General features: G+C 34.9%; 1 protein-coding gene across 1 annotated transcript; it reads left to right on the forward strand.

Annotated features, from left to right (window-relative positions):
- Positions 1-18881: 18881 nt before the first annotated feature.
- Positions 18882-24386, forward strand: LOC133788940 (uncharacterized). Its single transcript, XM_062226610.1, has 3 exons — positions 18882-19121; positions 19367-19551; positions 24010-24386. Exons 2-3 carry the CDS (start codon positions 19390-19392, stop codon positions 24172-24174), a joined length of 327 nt encoding a protein of 108 aa, XP_062082594.1. The 5' UTR covers positions 18882-19121; positions 19367-19389; the 3' UTR covers positions 24175-24386.
- The last annotated feature ends 809 nt before the right edge of the window (positions 24387-25195 follow it).

A 25195-nucleotide genomic window follows, 5' to 3' on the forward strand; every position in this document is an offset into this window, starting at 1 on the left:
TGAGGCTTATAGTTTCTTAGTAAGCAAACCCCAATAGTTACTATGTATATGAGTTAGAATTATGATATATGTGTTGTAGTATATGATATATGTTCATAGTTTATGTGTATGATTATGTTTCATGATTGTAGTAGATTTTCCTTGCTGGGCATTAGGCTCATTCCTTTATGTTTTATATGTGCAGGAAAATAGTTATGGTGACGGGAAGGTTCTTGGCAGTTTGGGAATGTGTATTGAGGGAGAATGGAATCGGTGGACTGCGTGAACGATTCGAGGATGAAGTTGTTTCTAGTCATTTAAAATTATGCTTTACATGTATTTTCCGCACTTTGTTTTGTAACGAATTTTAAGATTTAAGGTTATGATTATTTTAATATTTTCAAAACAATGGGATCCCATATCCTAAATGAATTTTCATATGTTTAACCTTTGCTTTACAATTTATAATAAAGTTATGGTTATTTCATATGTATATTTTCTTAAGATTAGTGTCTATGTATAGTAGTTATTAATGGTCCAAAGTCTAGAATAAGTTGGGTCGTTACAGATCATTTCTTTGGATGTGGCGAAGACATCTTTAGAAAGCAACGAGAGTGTCATTCATTATAGTTGACAAGGGCCATACTTCCACGAAAGTGGAGATGTGGGTATACTCAATGCGGTGCACACGGTTGGTGCAGTGCACCTCGTTAGCTCAATGGGCATCATTGGCGAGGTGCAAACTATTGGCTGTGTGCATTGTTGGAGTGATGCCAATTGTTGGCAAGATCCTCAATCGGGCGATTCTTAAAACATGGTAATACGGGTCAAGCTACCAAGTTCTGAAACATGACGATGACTGGCCGAACTTCTTGCGAGGTGGGTGTTTTTGCAACACCCCATCCCAAAATAAAGTACTTCATTGATGTGAGACTACTTTGTACTTTGGTCATTTTCACGTCATTTTGCCAAAAATGGGTGTAATACTAACAGATTATATAGTTCTAGTATATTCATAACTATTCTCATATCTCTTTATTATTTTGATATTAACTAAATTAGAGACACTTAGGGGCCATACGGGTAACTTTTTGTATTTTTACTCATTTATTTATTGTTTATTTATGCCTCTGATTGTTAGGGTTAGTTCCCTAAAAGCATGTAATAAGACTTTTTTGTTTGGAATTAAATAAATTTTTTTTTTTATAATTGAATATTTTAATTATTGTTGAATAATTATAAATATCAGAAAATTATATATTCATTAATAAGAGTATGATCTTCTATGAGTACGAGAGGATTAAGATCATAGATAATGAATAAAAATGTGAGCAGCATATTAAAGTATGAAATCTTTAATCAATGGTAAGGGGAAGTCTAAGAATGGTGCTGACAGCGGGTGTGAATTCCGTCTGAAATATGCATACTATGATAAACCTGATCTGTAGGGTTGGAAATGGTTCAAATTTCTGCATGAGTGTAGTGTATTAAGAATGTTTCTTAAGGTACTTATGTTCAGTCTTAAATGACTTGTTCTTCAATTACATTAGTTCTATGCACTTAACAATTATTGTATTTGATGTTTTTAAGTGTTTAGGATCCCAACCTTTCACATTAAAGGCTATTTTATTTTCTAAAGCTATTTTATCTCAGTTGGTGCATTTTTATTAACCTAACAACCTATTTTCAAAAGAGCTGACTTTTAGAGGCCGTTGATCACTATGGCATGAAGTAGTATCCCTAGTGAGTCAACAAGTAGGAAAATTGGTCATTACACACACACGTCCTTGTGTGTTGAGGATTGTCTTGGAAGATTTTGATGTGAACATGGATGGATCTAGATAGACCAAAAGGGTGGCCTTGGCCCCCTTAATTTATTTTTTTATTTAAAAAATTTAGTAATTTTTCAATAGAAATTTATAATTTTGATAAAAAATTACATAATTAGCCCCCCTTAATTTATTTTTTATGTTTTGGTCCCCCTTGATTCAACTTTTTGCCTCATTCTTTGGGTGTGAATCTCAAAGATGTCTCATTAGATTGGATGATTGTTATTGTTTTATGTAAATATAGCAATGATTCTTGATAGGGTACGAGAGGTATGATTCTATCTTTTGTGAATCTTGATTTAATGTATAGGTATGCATGTGATCTTGGCTTTGGGTTCATTGTACTTTGAGGGGTTTTGAGAGAGTTTGGAGGGCTCTGGTTATTATGAAAATTTCAAATGATAAAAGTGGACGACAGAGAGGCAATTCTCACATTTTATACTCGAAGGACTTGGGGAGGAAGCAACTCCAACCCGACTGTTGATCACCTATGGGGTAGGCACTCGAGCATGATCGAATGGTCACGATTATCAAGGCATAGATCACAATCATTAGCATGGGAAAATGATGCTTCGGGTATAGGGCGAAGAGACATTTTCAGGTATGGATTTTAAGTTTTGGGCATGGAACGAACTCCTCATTAATTGCACCGATTGATGGGTCCAGCAATGGGGATCGACACATGGTGTTACCTTTTTGGAGTGTGACATCACAGAGATCCAAAGTGTCACCCCCCGAAGACCTTTGACATTACTCCTCTAAGACTAAGTCTCCACTGCCTAGGGATAAGTGAAGACTTGGGAGGAAAATGTTGTCTGTGATTTCTTCATTGGAAACATGATAGTCATTAGAGAACTAGTTAGACTCCTTGGGAGCTAATGAAGTCTTGTGGAGCTCGCCTAGAGCTCCTCGAAGTGTAAACTCCTCCCATCGCATTGTGATCCGTTTCCAAATGTGGATGTCTTCAAGTAAGGCCACGTCCCAAGGACCTCTATCGCAGTCCTCCTGTCCTCTTGGTTAATTGGTCCTCCAGGTCTAGGAGTTTGACCTCGGGACATGGAGTGAATGCCAGATGTCAATTACAACAACTTTGTACCACAAACGATTGTCTGTCAGCTTTTGATGCCTTGAGTAGTGGTTTCAAGATCGTACACTCGACAATTGGCATGTCCCAATGTGCTGTTTGACATGGGAAATGTGCAGCTGCATTCTGACAGTGTGAGGAGCATGTCTCCCGTAAAGTAGTGGGTTGCAACCTATGAATTGGGCCTCGTGCGATACGCCTACGCGCACCACCTTAATTAGTGCACCCAGAGGTGTTAATTAACATTAAACTCCCAAATGATTGAGAATTTTTGTAAAAAATCCCCATTAAGGGAATTAATAATCCACAGCCACTATAAATAGGGCTAGGACTTCCATTTTTAAAGGACTTTTGGCTCTTGGACTTTTGATCCCACTTTTTGTACTCAAAGCAATATCTACACTGCCTGAGAAACCTCCATTGAAGCTTGTCATCTCAAGCTTCAAGAACACTAATACTAAAGCCTCGTGGACTAGGGTTGTTTTATAACCTGAACTACGTAAAACTTATGTCTCTTTCTTGCATTTCTTTAAGTTCTTATTTATTTAGTTGATAGCAAAAAAGATAGTCAACAATAAGTATTATAAAATTTAAAATCTCTATTTTTTATTAAAATTTATTAAATTGAAATATAAAACCATGTTTTTTTATAAAAAAAAAAAGACAATAACAAATTTTAAAAAATCGCTAATATGTTTAAATTAAGTAAACTTAATTTTGTGCTAAAAAAATATCCAATTTGAATTTGTTCTTATTCTCTTGTAAGGACCTTCATCAAACCACTTTAGAGACAAGTTGTGAAGAAATTAATACAACTAAGACAACAATTGTTAACCTAATTTATATGTTTATATGTTGGAAAAAACTTATACAGGATCTTTATTTATTTTCATGTATATCTAATATTAAACAAATTAATACGAGATAGCCTAAAACATGTTTCTAAAATTGAATTCAAAGAGAAATAAAAATAGAATACTTACAGTATACGCAGCGGAATTAAGAGTCCTTCCTTCAGTTTCTCTAACTCTTGTATCCTCTCTGTCGCAGAGTATTATCAAGAAACTGAACCGATCTTCTATTTTCTTCACGATCTTCCAATGTATCCTTAGAACCACCTAGACTAGTGTGGGCAATTCTCAACATATGAGATAGATATAGAGAGAAGAAGAGAAAATAAGAAAGTGGCTTAGAAAAGGACTTGTGTTTAGAGAGAATATAAAACTATCAGAAAATCTGACTTATCAAAAACCCTTGTTTTGACTTCTCTATAAGCACTCCTTTTATAGACTCAATTAGGCCATTTAATTTAATTAAAAAATCAATAAAATAACAGCCATTTTGAAGCCCTAGGTCGAAATTATCATGGGCTATAGGCCCGTGAAATTTCCCATTTGATTATAAGCCCATTGGACTTAAAATCAAGGCCTGTATTATTTTCTATTGATTTAATTAATTAAATAATTATTTAAATCCTTTATCAAATAAATTATTTATAATTTGAACCTTGATTTAAATTTATTTATTAATTTAGATACCAATTTATCTTAATTAATAAATCTGCCATAATTTCTCTTTTCTTCTCAAAATTACACAACTCTGAGAAACTATCCAAAATTGACCTGGTCAACTTTGATAATTCTAATTGATGATTAAATCAATTAATTGAGACTATCTAGATGATTTTATCCAAGGTACAATGGGGACCATGGGCCTATGAAATCAAGCTCCAATAAGTTATCATAAATCTAACAAATAAATTTACTAACTTATTAATTCCTCGTGACTCCACTATAGACTTGGAATTGCACTCTTGAATTCATAGAACGCTCTATAACAAATATAGATACGCTATTAATTATCCATTGTTACAATCATAATTGTGACTCAATCCTCTATAGACGGTCTACAATGAGATAGGACTAAAATACCGTTTTACCTCTCATTGTATTTTATCCTTAAAACACTTAGTTCCTTGTAAATGATATTTCAGTAAACTAATTTAATTACTGAAATGAGATCTCTATCATTTAACACCTTGAACCAAACTAAAAGGAAACCATCGTTTCACTTCTTCATCAGAAGCTATAGATGTTCATATCTATGATTAACACTCCCACTCAATTATACTACCGAGTTCCCAAGATGTAAGTATGGGCTAGTCCGTAGGGTAAACTGGTAACGAACAAGTCAAAGAACTCAAATAATACAATCAGTTAGAATACTAACCACTCAGAATTGAGATTGAATTGACCTATGGTCAACTATATGATATGACTAGAATAGATAATAACGGTATGTTTACTTATCTTATCAACTGTCAATATCGGTCCTGTCCGATGTAACAAATACATCCGATCTTATCTACTTTGCTAATGTTCTGGAAAGAACATAACACTGTAATGTGTAAGTAGATCATATTGTAGATTGGCAAGTCAGTGTAAATCCGGTGCACTGACTAAGCTTAGGACTAACTTATTTTTGAACATATAATCATATTTATATTCCACTGTGATTACGTCACTATAAATAAGATTAGCTATATGCTCGGGATTTAATAGAAGTTTATATTAAATAAATAATCATGAAAATAAAACATGTGAGCAAAGTGATTGACCAAGTCAAAAAATGATTTCTATTCTTTTATTGATAATAAAATGAGATTACAAAGAATTTGGGTTTTAATTAGGGCATAAAACCCCAACAAACTCCCACTTGCACTAATTGAAACTAATGCCTTAATTCTACTAATCCCATCTCCTTGATATGCTTATCAAATGTAGCTTCTGGTAGTGTCTTTGTAAACGGATCCGCAAGATTGTCTTCAGTTGCAATCTTCATAACCTTCACATCTCCCCTAGCCACATATTCTCGAATAATGTGATACTTCCTTTCTATATGCTTACTCCTCTTGTGACTTCGAGGTTCTTTTGAGTTGGCTATCGTTCCTGTATTGTCACAAAACAACACAAGCGGTTTATCCATTTCTGGAATAACACCAAGATCTTAATAGAACTTCTTTAGCCAGACTATTTCCTTAGCTGCTTCTGACGCGGCTATGTACTCAGCCTCCATGGTGGAATCTGAGATTGCAGACTGCTTTACGCTTCTCCAAATCACAGCTCCACCCCCAAGAGTAAACACCATTCTAGAAGTAGACTTTCTGTCATCGACATCAGTCTAAAAATCTGAATCGGTGTAGCCTACAGGGTTTAGAACACCACCCTTGTAGACTAACATATAATCCCTAGTCCGTCTCAAATACTTCAGGATATGCTTAACTGCTATCCAATGTTCCGGTTCTGGGTTTGACTGATACCTGCTCACTACTCCCACTGCATAGCAGATATCTGGTCTAGAACACAACATGGCATACATCAGACTTCCAACTGCAGATGCGTAAGGAACTTTTCTCATTGCATCTTCCTCTTCAGGAGTCTGGGGAGACTGCTTCTTTGAAAGATGAATTCCATGGCGGGACGGTAGACGCCCTTTCTTGGAATTTGTCATTGAGAAACGTTCAAGCACTTTATCAATGTAAGCTGCTTAAGATAGAGCTAAAAGTTTGTTCTTTCTATCCCTGATGATCTGGATACCTAGAACATAACTTGCTTCACCCAAATCCTTCATCTGGAATTGAGTGCTCAGCCAATTCTTCACATCTGATAATTTCTTAACATTGTTTCCAATGAGTAAGATATCATCTACATAAAGAACCAGGAATACCATTATTTGATTTGCCTTTAGTTGGTAAACACAGGGCTCATCAATATTGTGTTCAAAGCCATAGGTTTTGATTATTTCATCAAACCTAAGATTCCAGGAACGAGAAGCTTGCTTAAGTCCATAGATGGACCTATTTAACTTACAAACTTTTCCTTCTTGTCCAGATACTTTAAATCCTTATGGCTGATCCATATAAATGACATCGTCAAGCTTTCCATTAAGAAAAGCTGTCTTGACGTCCATTTGCCAAATCTCATAGTCGAGAGCGGCTGCTATGGATAGGAGGATGCGAATGGATTTGAGCATGGCTACCGGACTAAAAGTTTCCTCATACTCCACGCCTTCTCTTTGGGTATAACCCTTTGCCACTAATCGAGCTTTATAAGTCTCGATATTTCCATCAACACCTCATTTCTTCTTGTAGATCCACTTGCACCCAATGGCCCTAAAGTCACTAGGTGCTTCCACAAGATCCCAGACGGAATTTGAGTACATAGACTCCATTTCTTGTTTCATGGCTTCAAGCCATAGTTCCTTTTCAGGGCTAGCCATTGCCTGTTTGAAAGACAATGGATCATCATCACTAGTGTCACCAACAACCATATTGGTTTCACCATCCAAACCATAGCGAACTGGGTTTCTAGAAACCCTCCCACTACGACAAGGCTCCGTGACTGTTTGCTCAGGAACAGTGGTACTTTCTTCGTTTAAATCGACTTGCGTCGGTTGTACATGAAGAGTGGGAATTTCATCATCAACACGCGTTGATGACGATGGAACATTGGTTGGAGTCAATTCTTTAACCATCTCCTCTAAAACTACTTTGCTGCGAGGTTTAAAGTTCTGGACATAGTCATTTTCCAGAAAAGTAACATTTGTAGAAGTAAACACTTTCTTTTCTGAATGACTGTAGAAAAGTCCACCCCGAGTACCTTTAGGATAGCCAACAAACATGCAAACTTCAGTTCGCGGTTTTAGCTTTCCCTCCTTTTTCCTCAGGACGTGAGCGGGACACCCCCAGATTCTATAATGGCGTAAACTAGGTTCACGACCATTCCAGCGTTCTAAAGGTGTTTTGGGGATTGATTTTGACGGCACGACATTGAGAATGTCATTTGCGGTTTCAATTGCATGTCCCCAGAACGAAGTTGGTAGAGTTGAGTAACTAAGCATGCATCTAACCATTTTCAATAAAGTTCTGTTTCGGCGTTCCGCTACACCATTTTGTTGCGGAGTACCTGGGGCAGTAAGTTGTGATAAAATCCCAAGTTCAGTTAAATGATCTTGGAACTGCATATCCAAATATTCTCCACCCCTATCAGATCGCAAGATCTTTAACCTTTTACCTAATTGGTTCTGAGCCATTGCTAGGAATTCCAGAAACTTTGAAAATGTTTCTGATTTCCTATGCATTAGGTAAAGATATGAGTATCTAGAGTAATCATCAATGAAAGTGACGAAATACTCAAAACCACCCTTGGCTTGTATATTCAAAGGTCCACAAACATCTGAATGCACAAGACCAAGTGGTTCTTTGGCCCTATCACCCTTTGCAGAGAATGGACGCTTGGTCAGTTTGCCTTCTAGACAAGATTCACAGACAGGTAATTCACCTAAGGTGAGTTCCCTCAAAGGTCCGTCCTTTGTAAGTCTTTGAATCCTATCATAGCCAATGTGACCTAGTCTCAAGTGCCATAAATACATCATATTATTGTTATCGGTCTTTTGACGTTTATTGGTCCTAGGTTTAGCTACTTTGAATAAATCATTGTTAAGAGCGATGGGTTCGTTAGGTCGCAGAATATAAAGCCCGTTTTCCAAACATGCAATACACAATTGTGATCCATTGAAAGAAATAGATATATTAAAACTTGTGAAAGTCATAACAAATCGTTCTAATTGCAACATGGAAACAGAAATTAAATTTCTACTAAAATCCGGAATAAAAAATACATCTTTTAAAATTAAAAATTTATTTCCGAACTTCAGACGAGCTCTTCCTCTAGCTTGGACCGCAATGAACGCTCCGTTCCCAACTCTAAGCTTTAAGTCGCCTTCGTTCACTTCCTCCCACGATTCAAGAAGCTGTAAAGAGTTACAAACATGATTAGTAGATCCAGAATCAATAATCCAAACGGAGTTATCATTCTCTAAAACACATGTTTCCAAGATAAATTAACTATAATCATTACCTTTGTTTTTAGCTGCTAGAAACTTGGGGCAATCTCGTTTCCAATGCCCCTTCTCTTTGCAGTGAAAACATTTATCTTTACCTTTCTTGTTTTTCATGTTCTTCCCCTTAGGCGTCTGTGCACGTGGTTGTACACTCGTCTTTGCAGCCTTTGCAGGCTTGGGGTTGTTTATTTGTCCACCTTTCCTCTTGTTTCCAGCTTTCGAAGACGAAGCTTGGTTAGCTTCAGCCTTAGCTAGATGAGCAGCAACATCAGTGGTCTTATTTTCACCTTCTTTACTAGGTCCACCCATGATAGGTTCAATAATCTGAAGCTCGTTCATGAGTTGCGTCAGACCATAGTTGAGTTGATCACGAACGTGCAGACACGATGCCATCCGAGAATTCACGGTTCCATCACGTTCGTGTGGAGACGGTGTTATCCAAGCATTTACGATGCTTTCAAGAACGTGCGGAGACGATGCTCGTTCTAGGGATTCCTCAATCATGACGAACTCGGAGTTGTCACCAATCAACTTTATGTTGATATTTTGCTTCCAATTATGGAAGTTTTCTCCGGTGAGTTTCTCCATCGAAAGTTGAGAAAGGATGGGAGTAGACACTACTTAACTTAAAACTACAAATTATCAATAAAGTAGAAATCAATCACATTTGCTCAATAAAACTTCTAATCACACAAATTTCAAGAAATAGCACAACATATACCAAAAATATGAAGATATGAGAAAAAATACCAAAAATAATCATATCTCTATTTCTTTAGGTTTTTAACTAATCTATGATATCCTTGTCCCGGTTGGCGAGAGTCAAAAATACCACTAGTTAAATAGAGTTGTAAACTCATTTAATAATGGACACCATTATTAACAACCTACTATTCGATCAAAATAAGAAAACAAAATTTCTTATTTTATGAGCTAGACCCACGGTTTCAATAATCATAGATTTAGTCCTAGTAGTCACCGTAGGGGTGAGTCTAGTAGAATTTGACCTATAATTATCTATCTTTCGAAATCTAACCTTGTCAAAATAACTAATGAACACCTTCCGTAGGGGGACGAATCAAAGCGCCTCGAGGCCCCATTAAGCTATTAACTATGTTAAACCAACGGTGGAGATCGAATAAAATTCTTAAAATAAGCTCATTATAAAATTAAAAAATAGTATTTTTATTATTTATTTTTAGAAAATTAATGACTATGGTTTTCCAAAAAAAAGTAAACAGATTAAAATTTTTAAAACCAAAGTCCTATAATTTCTTATTAATTCTAAAGTGTCACATTGAAACAAATTCAATTAATTTAGAATTAATTTGTTGCTAATCAATATTTAGGTTTAACTAATATAATGAACCTATACAATTAAGTCCAACTCAGGTAAATGGGCCTTAACAATTGGGCTTGTATGGAGGAGGGCTGTGTCCAGTATGTCGTTCCCACTACAAAGGCCCCCTATCTTCCATATAAGGTCCAAAAGACAGGAATTTAAACCTTCGTTTTATTAATTGTTATTAATTGATTAGGCCCACTATAGTCATGCAAAGCAAATGGGCCTTCACAAGTGGAATCACCCACAAGAGAGGAATTTAAACTTTACATTTTCTAATGGGCCCAAATAAAACCTATCATTTTATGAATATTTTATTTGGCAAAATACCATATATCTAACAAATATATGGGCCACTATATGCATCTAAGCCCAATTGCAAAAATACCACATATAGTGCAAACAGACATGTTATAATTGGATGAGCCTAATCATGTTACTATATGAGCAATTCTATGAATTTATGCAAAAATACCACAATTTATTTCATTTGCAAAAATACCACAATTAATTATCTAGAATTTATCATAAAAAATTTAAATTAATTAAATTTTTACAAAAAATAAGTCAATTTAAATGAAATTTATCAACAATTAACAATAGTTAATTTAAATTTCATTTATCAACAATCAACTTGGTTTTATGTTAATTTGAAAAAAAAAATATTAATTTAATTTAAATAGGATTTATCAACAATTAACCAAAGTTAATTTAAATCCCATTTATTAAAAAAAAATATTTTATTAATTGGCTGAAAAACATGATATTTTTCAAAATTTAACCAATTTTAAATTTTAAAATCAATATCTAAACTATTTTCCAAAAATATCTTGTGTTGTTACAACTATTATCTAATATTTTAACCATTTAAAAAAAAATACAAATAGTTATAACAAGCTTAAAATATCTGAAATAGTTAAACAAATTCAAATATCCATAAAAATATCTAACTAACAATATTAAATTTTAAATAATTTAAATATTAAAAACTATAGAATAAAAAGATATTTATATTTTCAAATAAAGATTTAATAAAAATATCAAGAATTTAAATGAAAATATCTTAAATATCTGATATCATAATTCTAATATTTTAATATATTAAAAGATTTAAAATTAAGTTGTTAGTCTAATTTTAAATTTGAATTTGATTATTTGTAGAAAATATCTAATTATTAAAATCAACTAACAAAAATATCTTTATTTTAAAAAATTTAAATGATAAAACAAAAAAGATATTTTAGGTTTTGATTATAAATAATAAATTTTCACAATTTTATTTTTTTTTATTTTTCAAAAAAAAAAATTAAAAATTAATGAATATTACCTGTGGCACTGTTCACGGGGTACTGTTCATCGATGGTGGCTGGTGTGCGCGCGCGCGGGCGTGCGCGCGCGCATGGGCAGCCAGGCCAAAAATTTTCCAAATTTTTTTTTAAGCAATTTTTCAAACCAAAACCATTTTCTAATTAATTTTTACCATGTTTTACACAAAATAAAGCATATATAAAAATTAACAGCATAGAAAACACAACAAAATAACCTAAAAATTGCTAAAATTCACATAAAATCAATATGTTCATAAAAACATGAAAAACCATCCAATTATTCAAACATATCATATAATCCAATTTTAAACATGTTCATGCATGAAAATAAAGATTACCAAAGACTCTGAGGCCAGTTGTTGGGTGTACAACCAAAGTCCCACATTGGCTAGAAATGGGAAGGATCTTGGGTATATAAAGTTGGACACCATCTCCATTGGAATGAGGCCTTTTGGGAAGGTGCCCAAAAACAAATTCGTGAGGGCTTAGGCCCAAAGCGGACAATATCATACCAATGGGGAAATAGATGGTGTCCGACGGTCCTTACAAGTGGTATCAGAGCCAGATCCCAAAATTAGCCGCCAAACAAAGGAGGTGAAGCTTGCTGCTAGAGCCATCAGAGGTTCAGATCGTATTCGAAGGGATTTCGAATCTAGCTAGTGAAGGGATTCATCTAGCTTGCTCAAGGGGATCTTGAGTGTTGGAATCGAGGATTCAGGTTTAGATCTATAATCGTCTGAGGGGAGGCAAGGTGGTCCTTTGTTTGAGGGGAGGATTGTTGGGTGTACAACCAAAGTCCCACATTGACTAGAAATGGGAAGGATCTTGGGTATATAAAGTTGGACACCATCTCCATTGGAATGAGGCCTTTTGGGAAGGTGCCCAAAAACAAATCCGTGAGGGCTTAGGCCCAAAGCGGACAATATCATACCAATGGGGAATGGGGAATGGGGAAATAGATGGTGTCCGACGATCCTTACATTATATCCTTTCAAGTTGTGAACATGATCCCAAATTTCATATATGCTTTTATATGAAAAACTTTCAATTTTTTTCTCGTTTTTCATTAGCTAGTGGCTCCAAACGACAAATTGATTTCCTAGCTTGGTCATTTGAGGGATCCAACTCCAATGTATTTTTTTTTTTCATATTTAAGGAAAATCATCTTAGAATTTTTCCAAACCATAAAAAGAATGTATAAACCCACACAAACAAACAAACACATCAACCATAATAAATAATTCTTGCCTTTGGCTTTGCCTAACGCGACCTCTTGATAGTCGTCTTCTCTAGCTCTGGCCTCGCATCAATCATTCTGCCCAACACCAAGGGTAGAAGAAGTAGAAAAAAAAGGAGGAAGACTAGGAGGACTTTTTGGAAGGATCAAACCGTAGCGATTAGAGAGAACAAAATGGGTGGAAAGGGCTCAATGAGACGATTCACCATGGCATCTCGAGTGCACTAAGTTGGTGGCTTGTAGGGGTCGAAGAAGAGGCTAGAGTGAAGGAAGAAGAAAAAAATAACAATAGGGTTACAATTGGTTTTATAATTTTAAAATTGATTTTTTTAATTATTCACGTGGCACTGACGTGGAATGTCGTATCATTGCCCAAAGCTTTTTGTTAGCCAGATAGGATGAAAACTAACATAAGCCCCACAAGTTAGTAATGTGCATATTTTCGAGAAAAAATTTTAACAGCGCAAAAAATTTGTGGGAGGGGGACAATTTTATAGTGGTTATAGTTCGAGGGGTAACAATCCTATTTATTCAAATCATAAACATATAGATATAGATATATGTTTAATAGCAATCAAATAAGAGTGGATTTAGTAAAGCCCACAACTTATGGCAGTGATTAGGAGTATCCTTAGTGTATACGTGTTTTTAGCATGTTCAAAAACAAAGTATGTGATTAGCTTACAACCATCGATTTGGTGAACAAGAGGGAATCTTACCTCCATCAATCACATCCAAGGTTGTACACCTAATGTTAAGCAATCAAATGTTTCATCGATGTGCAAACGAATCATACGAGAGTAGTAACATCTCGCAATAATAATGTGATTAGGTGTCTCATGAGTAGAAAGCAGTGAGCAAATATTCTACAAGTAGTACTTCGAATTTCCAAACAGAGTCAATTTAAAAAATAATTAAATTAATATTAATTCTTATATATTTTAGTGGATAATAAATCAGTTATTTAAAATTGATTATTCAATTTCACTAAATTATGAAAAGATAAGATATTTATTTCAATAAATATCTTATATCTTTTATCTAAATTCAAAATATTATAATTTGAATAGGACTATAAATGTCACATAATTGTATTAAATTCAAATGAGGCTCTATGTCCTATAAATAGAAGCCATTAGACTGTATTCTATAAGCCAAAAACACTACATACATCTTTTATCACAATGATAATTAACAAAATGACCCTAGATAACACATATCCAATTGATCTATCTTAAAATTATTAGTTGATGAACAATCACATTAATAGTTTGGTGCTTTCATTGAGAGAAAAGATCAAATCTGCACACTAAAAAAATGTCTCCCTAAAATAGAAACACTAATGATGCTAATAATGATAATCTGTTACTTTTGTCCCCTCTACCTACTGTGCTACATTTGGAGGAAGAACAGGGTCAGAATGATGGCGATGACCATAGCATGACAGGACTTGCCAAATCTTCCCAGCCTCAAGTAGAGCTTGATGTTATGCGAAGTGTCATGCCTGCAATGCAACAAGAGCTATAAGCAGTTAAATCCACAATAGAACACAAACATCGCTGTAAAAAAAGATCTACAATGAATGGGATAAGAGTCATGAGCGCCTATTTTAGCCATAATGTTAATTACACCACCCTAATCACTGAATGTGCATGGGCCTCAAGACCCACTTAGGTCCAATGGAGGGGCTCACAACGATTAAAAAGGTTTACAAAAGCCAAACAATGAGTAACAACAGTGAGTAGGGCTAATACCAAACAAGCAGAATAATGTTTGACTATAATAGGGCGAGCGAGGAGATGATACCCAAAATGGCAGATAAGGCAGATATTTCCAATGTGATTTGCGCAAGCTGCTGAATGTTTGGCACCAATTGTATGACCAACCTATTAATCGGCCCATCGATCAGCCTAATAGATGGCAAATATGGCGTGAAAAATTCAAGCCTTACGAGAAGAACATTGCTAACATGATTCATATTCAGATAATGATGTTTACAACTTGTCCAGCAATCACATCGCCCGTGCATATATGCTCTTAAATTTAATAATGCTAGAGATGAATATGTATGATGGGAAAATTGGCCCCAAGGAGCACCTTAACGTGTTTAATATATAGATGCATGTATATCATGTGTCAAACAATGCTTAATGTATTTGTTTTCCAACAACTCTCACTGAATCATCTCTTCTATGGTACACAAGATTCAAAGCCAACTCGATCACCTCATGGTAGAAATTCTCCAAAAGTTCAAGAAGAAATATAAACCTTCTCCAAGACGGACCAAGGTAGGAAAAAGCCTTGCAAACATAAAGCAAGGGCCCATAGAGTCTCAAAAAATTATATATCTAAAATTTCAACGTAGAGGTTACAAAGGTGAAGAGAGAAGATGAGTGTGCCAAAGTGATGAAAATATAGGTTGGACTGCAACCAAAATCTAAATTCTAGGAGAGTCTCCAAGTAAGGACTAGTTACATCATGAGTGAATTTCTAAAAACAATCAGAAAAATATATTTAGATCAAGGAAATTAAGGAAGAGCTGTGACTAAGTAAGTCATTGGTGAGAAGTGATCAGGTCAAATTTAGTGTTCAAATTCAACAAAATGGTATAGAAAAGAAGAGAGATGCTAGCAATCATAATCAAGGTGGTCATAAGTTAGATAAATAGAATGAGGAGAAGGTTCCTTGCTTTATGAATTACACAAACTTGATTGATTCTACAGAGAGTGTGTTCATAGTGACAAAGAATCAACTCCAAATATCGATGACCAAGGAAGGATAAGAGCCATAGGGACCTGAACAAGTTTTTCCAATTCCATAATGACACTGGCCATAATACAAATGAATGTCACCACCTTAAGGATGAAATCAAGCATTTAATTCAATGGGGGTAATTAGGCCAGTATGTCCGAACATGCCTAGGCAAGCACGAGGATTTGGGACCCTTGAAATTGTAGGAGTAGTTCCATATCAATTTTTTTTCACCAGAGTAGTTATTACTTAGTTAGTCTGCATATGTTAACAACACATCTAAGCTCTGTTACCTTATCTGGTTTTCAAACAATTTTGATATTATTGGTCACTTTATTACGTGACCTTAATTTTTTATTACAATTTTATAATTTATAATGAACTATGTGCTCAGGTCCTGTTCCCAAAGTAGAACAATCAGGAGAGTGTTTGTAACCTACATAATATAAAGAGTTGTGCGCCCATGACGTGCTCCCTAAGCAGAACAACACCCGAGAGAGTGCTAAAAAATCATATAGTATAATGAGCTATGTGCCCAGACGGTGTTCCCAAAGTTAAACACCTGGGGGCAAGCTCAGAATATATAAAATATATTGAGCCATGTTGTAACATCCTCCTAATCCATGACCGTTACACTGTGTAATTTAATTGCGCTTAACTCGCTAAACGAGTCATTTGGACTTAAACTGTATAATTGAAACTAATCACAAGTTTAGGTACTAAAAATTTTGGTCAAAATTCAACAATTTCATTAAAAACATTTAATCTCAATACATGGGATCCCAACAGAGTTTAAAATGATTACAAACCCAAAATGTATACAATAGTCGACCTAGGCCTCAAAATAGGGGTCCAACCCTAGTTCCAACTGATAACCTCGATTGTGGCAGACAAGCAGGCTGCATATGTACACTCTGCCTCTAAAGCTCTCCAACTCATGGTTGGTCCAACTTTTCTTTTCCTTTACCTACACCATTTAACACCCATGAGTCGAGGCTCAACAAGAGAACATAATCATGCTTATAAGTAGTAAATCATCTGATCACAGAATCATAAATAGCATGCCTAGCAGCAATAACCCTACTCATGCATGCTATCAATCCAAATAAGTGACTATAAAGTCATGCTAGGGACTATTGCCTAATTCCTCATATAACCAGCCTTAGAGTTAGCCAAGCAAGTATGACGCTTAATATTTTAGACGGCCTTAGGGTCATTCAAGCGTATATCTCGCTTCTTGGTTAGTTTAACCATATCGTCTAGTGTTCAGCACGCTATCATTGCCCTTGACTCCTAAGCCCAACCTTTAAACCCTCGAGTTATAAGTCGAGCCTTATAAACCTTCGACTTATAAGTCGAGTATTTTACCTTTTGACTAATAGGTCGAGTCTTTTAACCTTCAACTGATAAGTTGAGTATTTTAACCTTCAATTGATAAGCCAAGTCTTTTAACCTTCGACTGGACTGCTAAGTCAAGTCTTTTAACCTTCGACTAATAAGTCGAGTATTTTAACCTTTGACTGATAAGTCAAGTCTTTTAAAATAGATATGTCCTTGACTATTAAGCCAAGCTTTTCATTAGATAACACAAATGAATCCTCGACTTATAAGCCGAGTCTTTTAATTAGACACAATAGATAGAGCCTCGACTTATAAGTCGAGCTTTCCAATCAGGTATTATAGGTAACCCTCGACTTATAAGCCAAGCTTCACAATCAGATATACAGATAAGGAGTTATTACTTAACACAGGTAAACACAACGCAATTAACATGTTTAATAAAACATTCTCAGCATAGTGCTAACCATGTACTATAATTGGGCCAAGCCCTAGAGACAAACCAGGTGCATTTTTCTTACATCAAGTCTTGAGTAAATAGTGTTTGACTACCCCTGAGTACAATCCTTTCCTCCCAAGCCTAACGGTTCACCCTAGTCACAACCATAACAATGAATAACTATCAAGAAATGAACTAAAGAAGGCTTACAGACCCATTCCTAGCCTCCGAGACTATGCATTCTACTAACTCGGTAGTAGAACCATTCTCGATCCCTTAGATTTGGGTTCCCAGCTCCCAAAACCCATATTTTCCAATTTCCCTTATTTAAGCCGTAACGCCCCCCACTAAGGGTCGCGGCGCAACAAGTCAGAGAGCCTCGAGCCCAAAACCACAGGGCACGCGCCGCAACGCAACTTGAGCCAAGGCGGTTTGAGGCACCTGCTTGTCCCTCTAAGTTCATAAGGACTACGATGCCCCAAGAACAGGGCCTTGATGCGACCCTGCGAACTCAGAAAACCTACGATTTCTAGAATCGCCAATCCTCCAAAGACTATTCCCAAAACATGTTTTTCACCTGTTTCGACCATAACAATGGTCCCAACAACTCAGAAACACAGTAAATAATCTTAAACTCAATCAAAATCCCTTCAAACTTAGAATTCAATATAACTTAAAAAAAAAAAAACTATAAAAGCCAAAACTAAACTCAATTAATTGAGTTACCTCTGATTGAGTTCAACCCCAGCTATGCTTCCTTAAGCTTATAAGCTTTCAATCCACCAAAAGCTTGCCTCAAACCTCAACGATCAAGTGTCCTTTCTATGAAAATTTTCAATCACTTAGAGAGAGAGTGAGAAACGTGAGAGAGAGAGAGAATGTGTTACTCTGTTTTTTCCCCTGCTTCCTGAGTTAATAAACTCATTTGCAAAATAACCTAAGGATTCAAAAGACCAAAATGCCCCTAAAGTAAAATTTCTCTCTCAAGGCCCACTAAGGGAAAAACTGTCATTTTGGCGAAAGTACTCAAGTTGTGTGAGTTTGTGCTTAAGTATCCAAATTTATTTTTCTTTTCGGAAAAAGTATCCAGATCAAATTTTAGTTGCATTTTTAGTTACTACCATTAAAAAAATCTTAAAGCGACAAAATTGGATACTTTCGCCGCAAATATTTAGAAAAAAATTATTTGAGAAAGTTAATAGTAAAAGTAATCAAGTGGAAGTATTTTAAAAATGATTTATATCTTTTTGGACCCTGTGTTTTGTTCTATTACTTGTTTGAACTTTGTGTTTTGACAAATTACTTTTTGGACCCAATGTTTTGTAAAATGGTTAAAATAGAATCATAAACTAAATTTTGATGAAGAAAAAATTGAATATAATAACACAGTTTTTAAGCAGAATGATTTTATTTTTGTTCTGAATTGTTAGTTTGGTAAATTATTTGTGATTTTAGTTAAGAAAATATTGACTAAAATCGAGTTTGGGTTCTATTTTAATCATTTACGAAATATAGAGATAAAAAATTAATTTGTCAAAAGACACTATACAAATAATTAATGAGACAAAATATTGGGTAAAAAATGTATCAGCCCTTTTAAAAAAGAAAATAAGAAAAAATATTTATGCTATACATAAATAAAGTAAACGCGCCCTTTACAAACGGTATGACACGAAGAAGAGTTGCTCCCCTACGCAGCAGTCCTTTACTCCTTTAAGCTCTCTCAATTTCGTCTCTGCTACGGGCCCCATCGCCATCCCCATCTCCTTCTACACCCACTGCTCTCTTCTCCTCTCTACTCAATTCAATTTCATACCTTTACCAAATTCCATTACTTCTTTCTCTCTTTCAAAACTGATCATGTCCTTAGGGTTTTCTTCCCAATACCAACCCGTAAGTTTTCTCTTTTCTTTTCTTCTCTCTTTTTAGTTATTGTAAACAGAACCCTCAATTTTACTGAAAATCAGTCTATTTAATCTGAATTTTTCTAGATTCTTCATTTTTTTCCCGTAGGTTGGAGAAGAAGCATTTAAATGTTTATGGTTTTACTTTATTTTTTTATTTTTTATATATATGGGTTATATAAGCTATCAAATGAATTTCTGATGCATATTTTGTTCTGAAATAATTTTGAGCAGGTTTTGTGACAACTCCTTGTAAAATGTCAAGGCCTATGTTACTTGTTTTTCTGTTGATTGTACTAATAATCACTTCTCAGTTTGAGTGGAAGCAACCACTTGTTAGTGACCTCGACGCCCCTCCTGCTATCTCTCAGCAGAAGCAACAACATGTTTCAAAGAGGGAAGAAGCTGTTAAAGAGAAGGTAGGAATTATATTCAACTGCTCCTCTTGTTAAAAATTATGTTCTCTGTGGTCAATGAAGTTGTTAATTGTGAAACAAAGATGGGTTTTGTATATAATTTACATTTTACTCACCGAAGATTCTGTTAGTTTATTGGCTACTCCTTATAAAGGTTAATAGAACCTTGAATACTTCATGAGAGACTTGGGATCACTTTATTGAAATACATATGCATACCTAACGCGGAATCAATAGATTCATATAATTCCATGTCATGTTAGTTTAATTTGGATCAGTTATGCAGGACTTTTTTTTTCATCATCTTTCCTTCTTATTGATTCTGTCCTTGTGTGTGTGGTGATTCGCATTTTCATCAATGATACATATTTTACAACAGAAAAATGAAATTTGGCGGTTTGGAATTGATTTTTTTTTAACCCCATTGATAGGGAAGAATTAATCATTAATTTTACTCCCAACTGGCTCATATTCAGCTGACTCCTTAATAAATTGGAACGGGCAGTATGGCTTTGATACCATTGTGGTTGGAAAATTCCACACTGAAAATGGCTAGTGCCGGGTACATGTAATATTGTGCATGATGACTGCATGGGATGGGCTAATAGGATAGCTCTTGACAATTTAACCTTTGTGTTTTATTTGATGTCTTATCTAGAAAAGGGAAGACATATAGGATCATACTGGCTACTTTATGGGAGGAACATAGTCTCATGATATCTTGATAATAGACAATAACCCCATGATGGCCATGCCTAATCGTCACCTGCAATCATCATGTTGATTTTTTGGACAGTTGCTGTAGGAAGGAAAACAAAGAAAAATGAAGAAACTAACTAGAATAGCATGGATCTACTACCATCCCGCTAGTTGGATTCAGGAATCAGACCATTTTTTTTTCTACATCGCATGCTTAAGCAATGCACCAACTGAATGGGATAATTAGATATCTTCATTTCTTCAAGATTCAGAATAGGAAGTTACGAAGTTCTATGGTCTGGAAATACAAAGAGAAACAAACGACTCATTGAATAAAAATTAACAATTTGGAACATAAAACATTAATGGCCTGGAGCAAAATAACTCGTGATTTATTATTATGAAAGTATAGATGTATGACTTTTGGACTTATTCCCTTGACTGCATTTGCCATACTTTGACTCACCTTTTGTTGATAGAACTCCCCATCAGATTCATCTATATTAGAAAGAAAAAAATAGGAATTGTGTTTTTGTTGTATCAAGTGTTGTGTAATGTAGATTTTGTAAGTATGTGTTTGTTTACTACTTAATGTGTAATGTAGATGTTATTAGTTTGCATCTATCTTTTAATAGTTCTGTTATTAGTTTCTATGTGGTGCTGAGGTGGCTCCGTGGGAAGAGTGTTATATGGAGAGTTAGAGCGGAAGGTTCATAGAAGATTTTAGAGGAAACTTTCTTGTTTTGGAGAGGGAGGCATCTTTAAGGAACCTGTACATTTCTAGGGAAAGATCTCAAAGACCAGCCCTAATTCTCAATGGAGGAAATCAGTGTTTATGAATTTATCTAAGATTGTTTGAGAATTACATCATTTATTCATTTAACTTCTTAAGTTTACTTCCCTACTTAAAAACTGTTAATACTGAGTTTCAATTACTTAGGTTTTGTTTTACTAAATAAGATATGATAGATTGTATACCAATAAAAAGATTATTAGGTATCATCCAAATTTTACAACCTCAGAATCGAGTCATAGACTAGCAAAGAAAAGAAGTTACTCCCAAAGATACCAATAATCAATTAGAATACTGATAAGCTTTTTCTTAGTAAGAATTTTCCTTATCTTAAAATACAAACAACTGCTGGAATTCTCTTGAGATTTCTTATTAAAACAAAACACCAAAGATTACACAGTACAAGCTTTTGAGAGGCTTGTTCTCTCCTATTCCCAATAGTCCGAGAGAATTGGGGCTCTCCAAAATGAGACTATTCTCTATACATTCCATAATCCCCAAATAAAGACCCCCACCTCTCTCTCTCTATATTCTTTGGTACAATTTATCCCAGCCCATTAGTACAGAATTACAAAAGTACCCTTCATTAAAAGACCCCCCTAGAATTTAAGCCTAATGAGGCTTTCTCCTATAGTAAGTATACTTCAGTGGAGGTTTATCAAATACAAAAGGGGCAAAAATAGAGGAAAAAGACTTTAAAATTCTTAGTATTGAAAATTCAAAGGGCTTCCCACTCCCAGTACTTTATTCTATCCTAAATAGAGGATACATCCTCTCCCACATCATCAAAAATTCTATTGTTTCTCTCTATTCACAAGGACTAAAGAATGGTCAGAATTACCACATCGCAGCACAGTATCTTCCTCCTTTTTACTGGGGTTCCCCATAACCACTTGTACCCTCCATCTACTTTAACATATCTTGACAATGAGCTGTCCAAACCCAATCAAATCCAGCTTACTGTGAAAGTTTTAACCAAAACTTCCAGCATAAGAACAATAAAGAAATAAATGATCACTAGACTCAGATCTCTTTCTGCATAAAACACGCCAATTAAGAGATATTTGTAGAAAAGGTTTATGGTGCAGTAAATTATCTCAAGTGTTTAGTTTTTTCAGTTATGCCAGCCACCCAAATACTTCAAGTCTTTAACCTTTGAGGAAGCATAATATTTCCATGTAAAAGACCAAGATTTGAAGTGGATAGGGACTTCCAACATGTTTAATTTTGTAAATATGGATCTGTACGAGAATAATTCAGAACTATCTAAATTCCAAACTCTCCTTTCAGCGACCAATGTGCAATAGCTGAAAGAATCTAACACCACTATCAACTCTTAAATTTGTAAAAGCTCCCTCATTGAAAGTTCTAAAAGAAAAATTTTTAGATCCCGAGAAACACCACCCACTCCCCACATTGTCATTTCCTCGCAAGGATGCCATGGAGTCATTAAGGGAAACATCAACTTTGAACTGTAATGGTAACTATTTAAACCTTTTTTTTTCCAAATAAGAAACGACGAGTGTGTTAGAGAAACGTACAAGATCATCTGGATCACAACCAAAATGTGCCAATCTTTAAGTAGGTCGGAAAAATGAAAAGCATTGAAATCCTTACTTCTAAAAATCTAAACAGCTGCCCAAAATTTAATTTTTTTTTCCTTTCCCCAAGTTTGTTTACAATTCAAATTTGTATTTTAAAAAAACCTATTGTTTCTTTCTAACCAAATAGCCCATCATATTGCTAGTATAGCTAGATTACAGAGCTTCTGCCTTCTTCCTGTCCTCGGACCTATTCCTCCCCCAATAGTAGAATATCTTTGCAGTGAAGCGGCCAAACCCAGTGTCCTCTTGGAACATAGGCCATATGTTGGTGGAAAACAGGCAATGCAATAAGAAGTGGTCTTGGGACTTGGTGCTCTGCCTGCAAAGGACCAATCAATATGGGGAAATATGTAAGAAGGGTCTTCGTCTTAGTAGGGTGCCATTTGGGTTCATCTTGCCCAAAGTGAGTTGCCAACTACGGCCCTTAATTTTCAAGGGAACAGCTTCCTTTGAAATGTAGGTTAAAAGTGAAAATCTTGCTCCAGATCAAGTGAGTGACCATAAAGATTTGAATAGAAAAGAGGCTGGATCTGTCTAACTTTCATATCCTTCAATCTTTTACCAGGACGTTGAATGAGACTGAAAATAAAACATATATTAAATGTCAGACCTGCACCGGTTCTCTCTCATTGATGTTCTGAAATAAAAATTAAAATCCCAAGAGAACTTGTTTTCCATGATGCATTTTTGCTCACATTGCACGGAGGCAATGTTGGCATTGTAGGTGTTGGTGAACTTGTAGATAAGAGGAAATCTATCAGCTAATCTAGTATCTCCCACCTTCATAATTAGCATCTGTATATGTTTCTAGTACCAGCTCTGCATTCCTCTTGAATAAGATTCTTCTCCCAGGCCAGGATTGACCATCAAGTAGTGTAGTACACTGTAGACAGCTTGTTGGTGCACATCCTTGGGATTGTGCAGAAACTGGCTTATAACACTCACAACATATGCTATATCAGACCTTGCATGTGAGAGGGACATGAATCTTTCAACTAATCTTTGGTACATACATCTTCGTGTTTACAGCAGCATCTGCACTTGCTTCTCCAAGTTTATGATTAACATCTACAAGAGTATATGCAGGTTTACATGCCAGCTTCCCAGTTTCAGATAAAAGATCAGTATCATATTTATGTGAGGAGATAAAAATGCACTGTTGTGTTAGCACCTCCTTTTTGATTTTGAAAGTGATTTTTTTTTTCCTTCTCTGGTGCATCTAACAATTCATGTTGTTCTTTATATCTTTCTACTTATCTGGTCGGCAATGTATTTCGTTGAGTTCTTTTATTACATGCACAGTTGTGTAATGATTCCTTTACTTAAGGGAGTTTCTTCTGATGGAATCCCACTTGTTTGTTTCAGATCATATTATCCCAAGAAAAGAACATTCAACGACTTAATGAACTAGTTCGTAGTCTTCGGGAACAATTACAACAATGTAGAGGAAGTAATGAGGCAAACAGCACTGCACGCCCTTTGACTGCACATGTTATTGGACTTGAACGACAGCAGCTTCTTGAGGGCTAAGCTGGATCTTTCAATCCAGGTCAATGCCTTTATTATGCTGTTTTTACTTGTTATAATATATATTTCTGCTCCACCCAATTTTAATTGGGCTGCATTTACATGTAAATTAAGAGACAAAATAGTCCTGAGGATCATTAACGCATAATGAAATATTTTGTGAAAGTCATCTTAATGTAAAATTCTTCATATGGCCAATCACTGTTTTCTGATTATCCGCAGGGTCATTTATATTGTGTTATTGTTGTTAGCCATACCAAAATGATGTGAACTGTTCCTATCAGATGGCTAATAAGAGGCATGGAGTTGTGTTGTTGAAATCCAAAGTATAATCATAGTGCCCATTACTCATTAATATTGTATTAGTACTAGTAAAAGTGAGGGGCAAAATGACTAATTGTTCATACGAAATTTTCAGAATAAAAAAGACTATAATAAACGCATCATCTTCTGCATGTTGTAGAGACATTTTCCAATCTTTGGCTGAAATTTTCCAAAGGTCTGCCAAAATGATAAGACCAGAAGGTCGGTGACATGAAAATTTCATGGTTACTCTTGGTTGCCTAGTGTTAATTCAAATTAGAAATTAGAATATTACTATGAGCATTATATAGTATCCAACACTACATGTCACATCAAATAGTGTGGGATAATAGTCTATAACAATATTTTTTAAATTATTGGATAGGCTTGTAATGTACTAAATTTATTATAACAAATTTCAACAACTCAAATTGTAATTTTCTAATATGTAGATAAAAAAAGGGGGGCATGGAGCATAATAGTTCCTAAAACACTCATTACAATAAATATTTATGTTTTTTTTTTGAAAATGACCCAACACACTTTCTTAATCCTAGACATTACACTAAGTATATCTTTTTTTATATAGTAACTTGTGTTTATCCTCTTTCATTTTAAGTATCTTAATAACATAATATATCTATATTAATTTTGTTGAATTAATTTTTATTTTAAAGTTGTATTGATTATTTTTTCAAATGTTTTTGGTAAATTATTTTCC

This window comes from Humulus lupulus, chromosome 7, assembly GCF_963169125.1.
Source record: "Humulus lupulus chromosome 7, drHumLupu1.1, whole genome shotgun sequence".
Lineage (NCBI taxonomy): Eukaryota > Viridiplantae > Streptophyta > Magnoliopsida > Rosales > Cannabaceae > Humulus > Humulus lupulus.

Coding starts and splice junctions, on each gene's coding strand:
- LOC133788940 (XM_062226610.1), top strand. CDS start 19,390: ATGTCAAGGCCTATGTTACTTGTTTTTCTGTTGATTGTACTAATAATC. Junction 19,552..24,009: donor AAGAAGCTGTTAAAGAGAAG/GTAGGAATTATA, acceptor TGTTTGTTTCAG/ATCATATTATCCCAAGAAAA.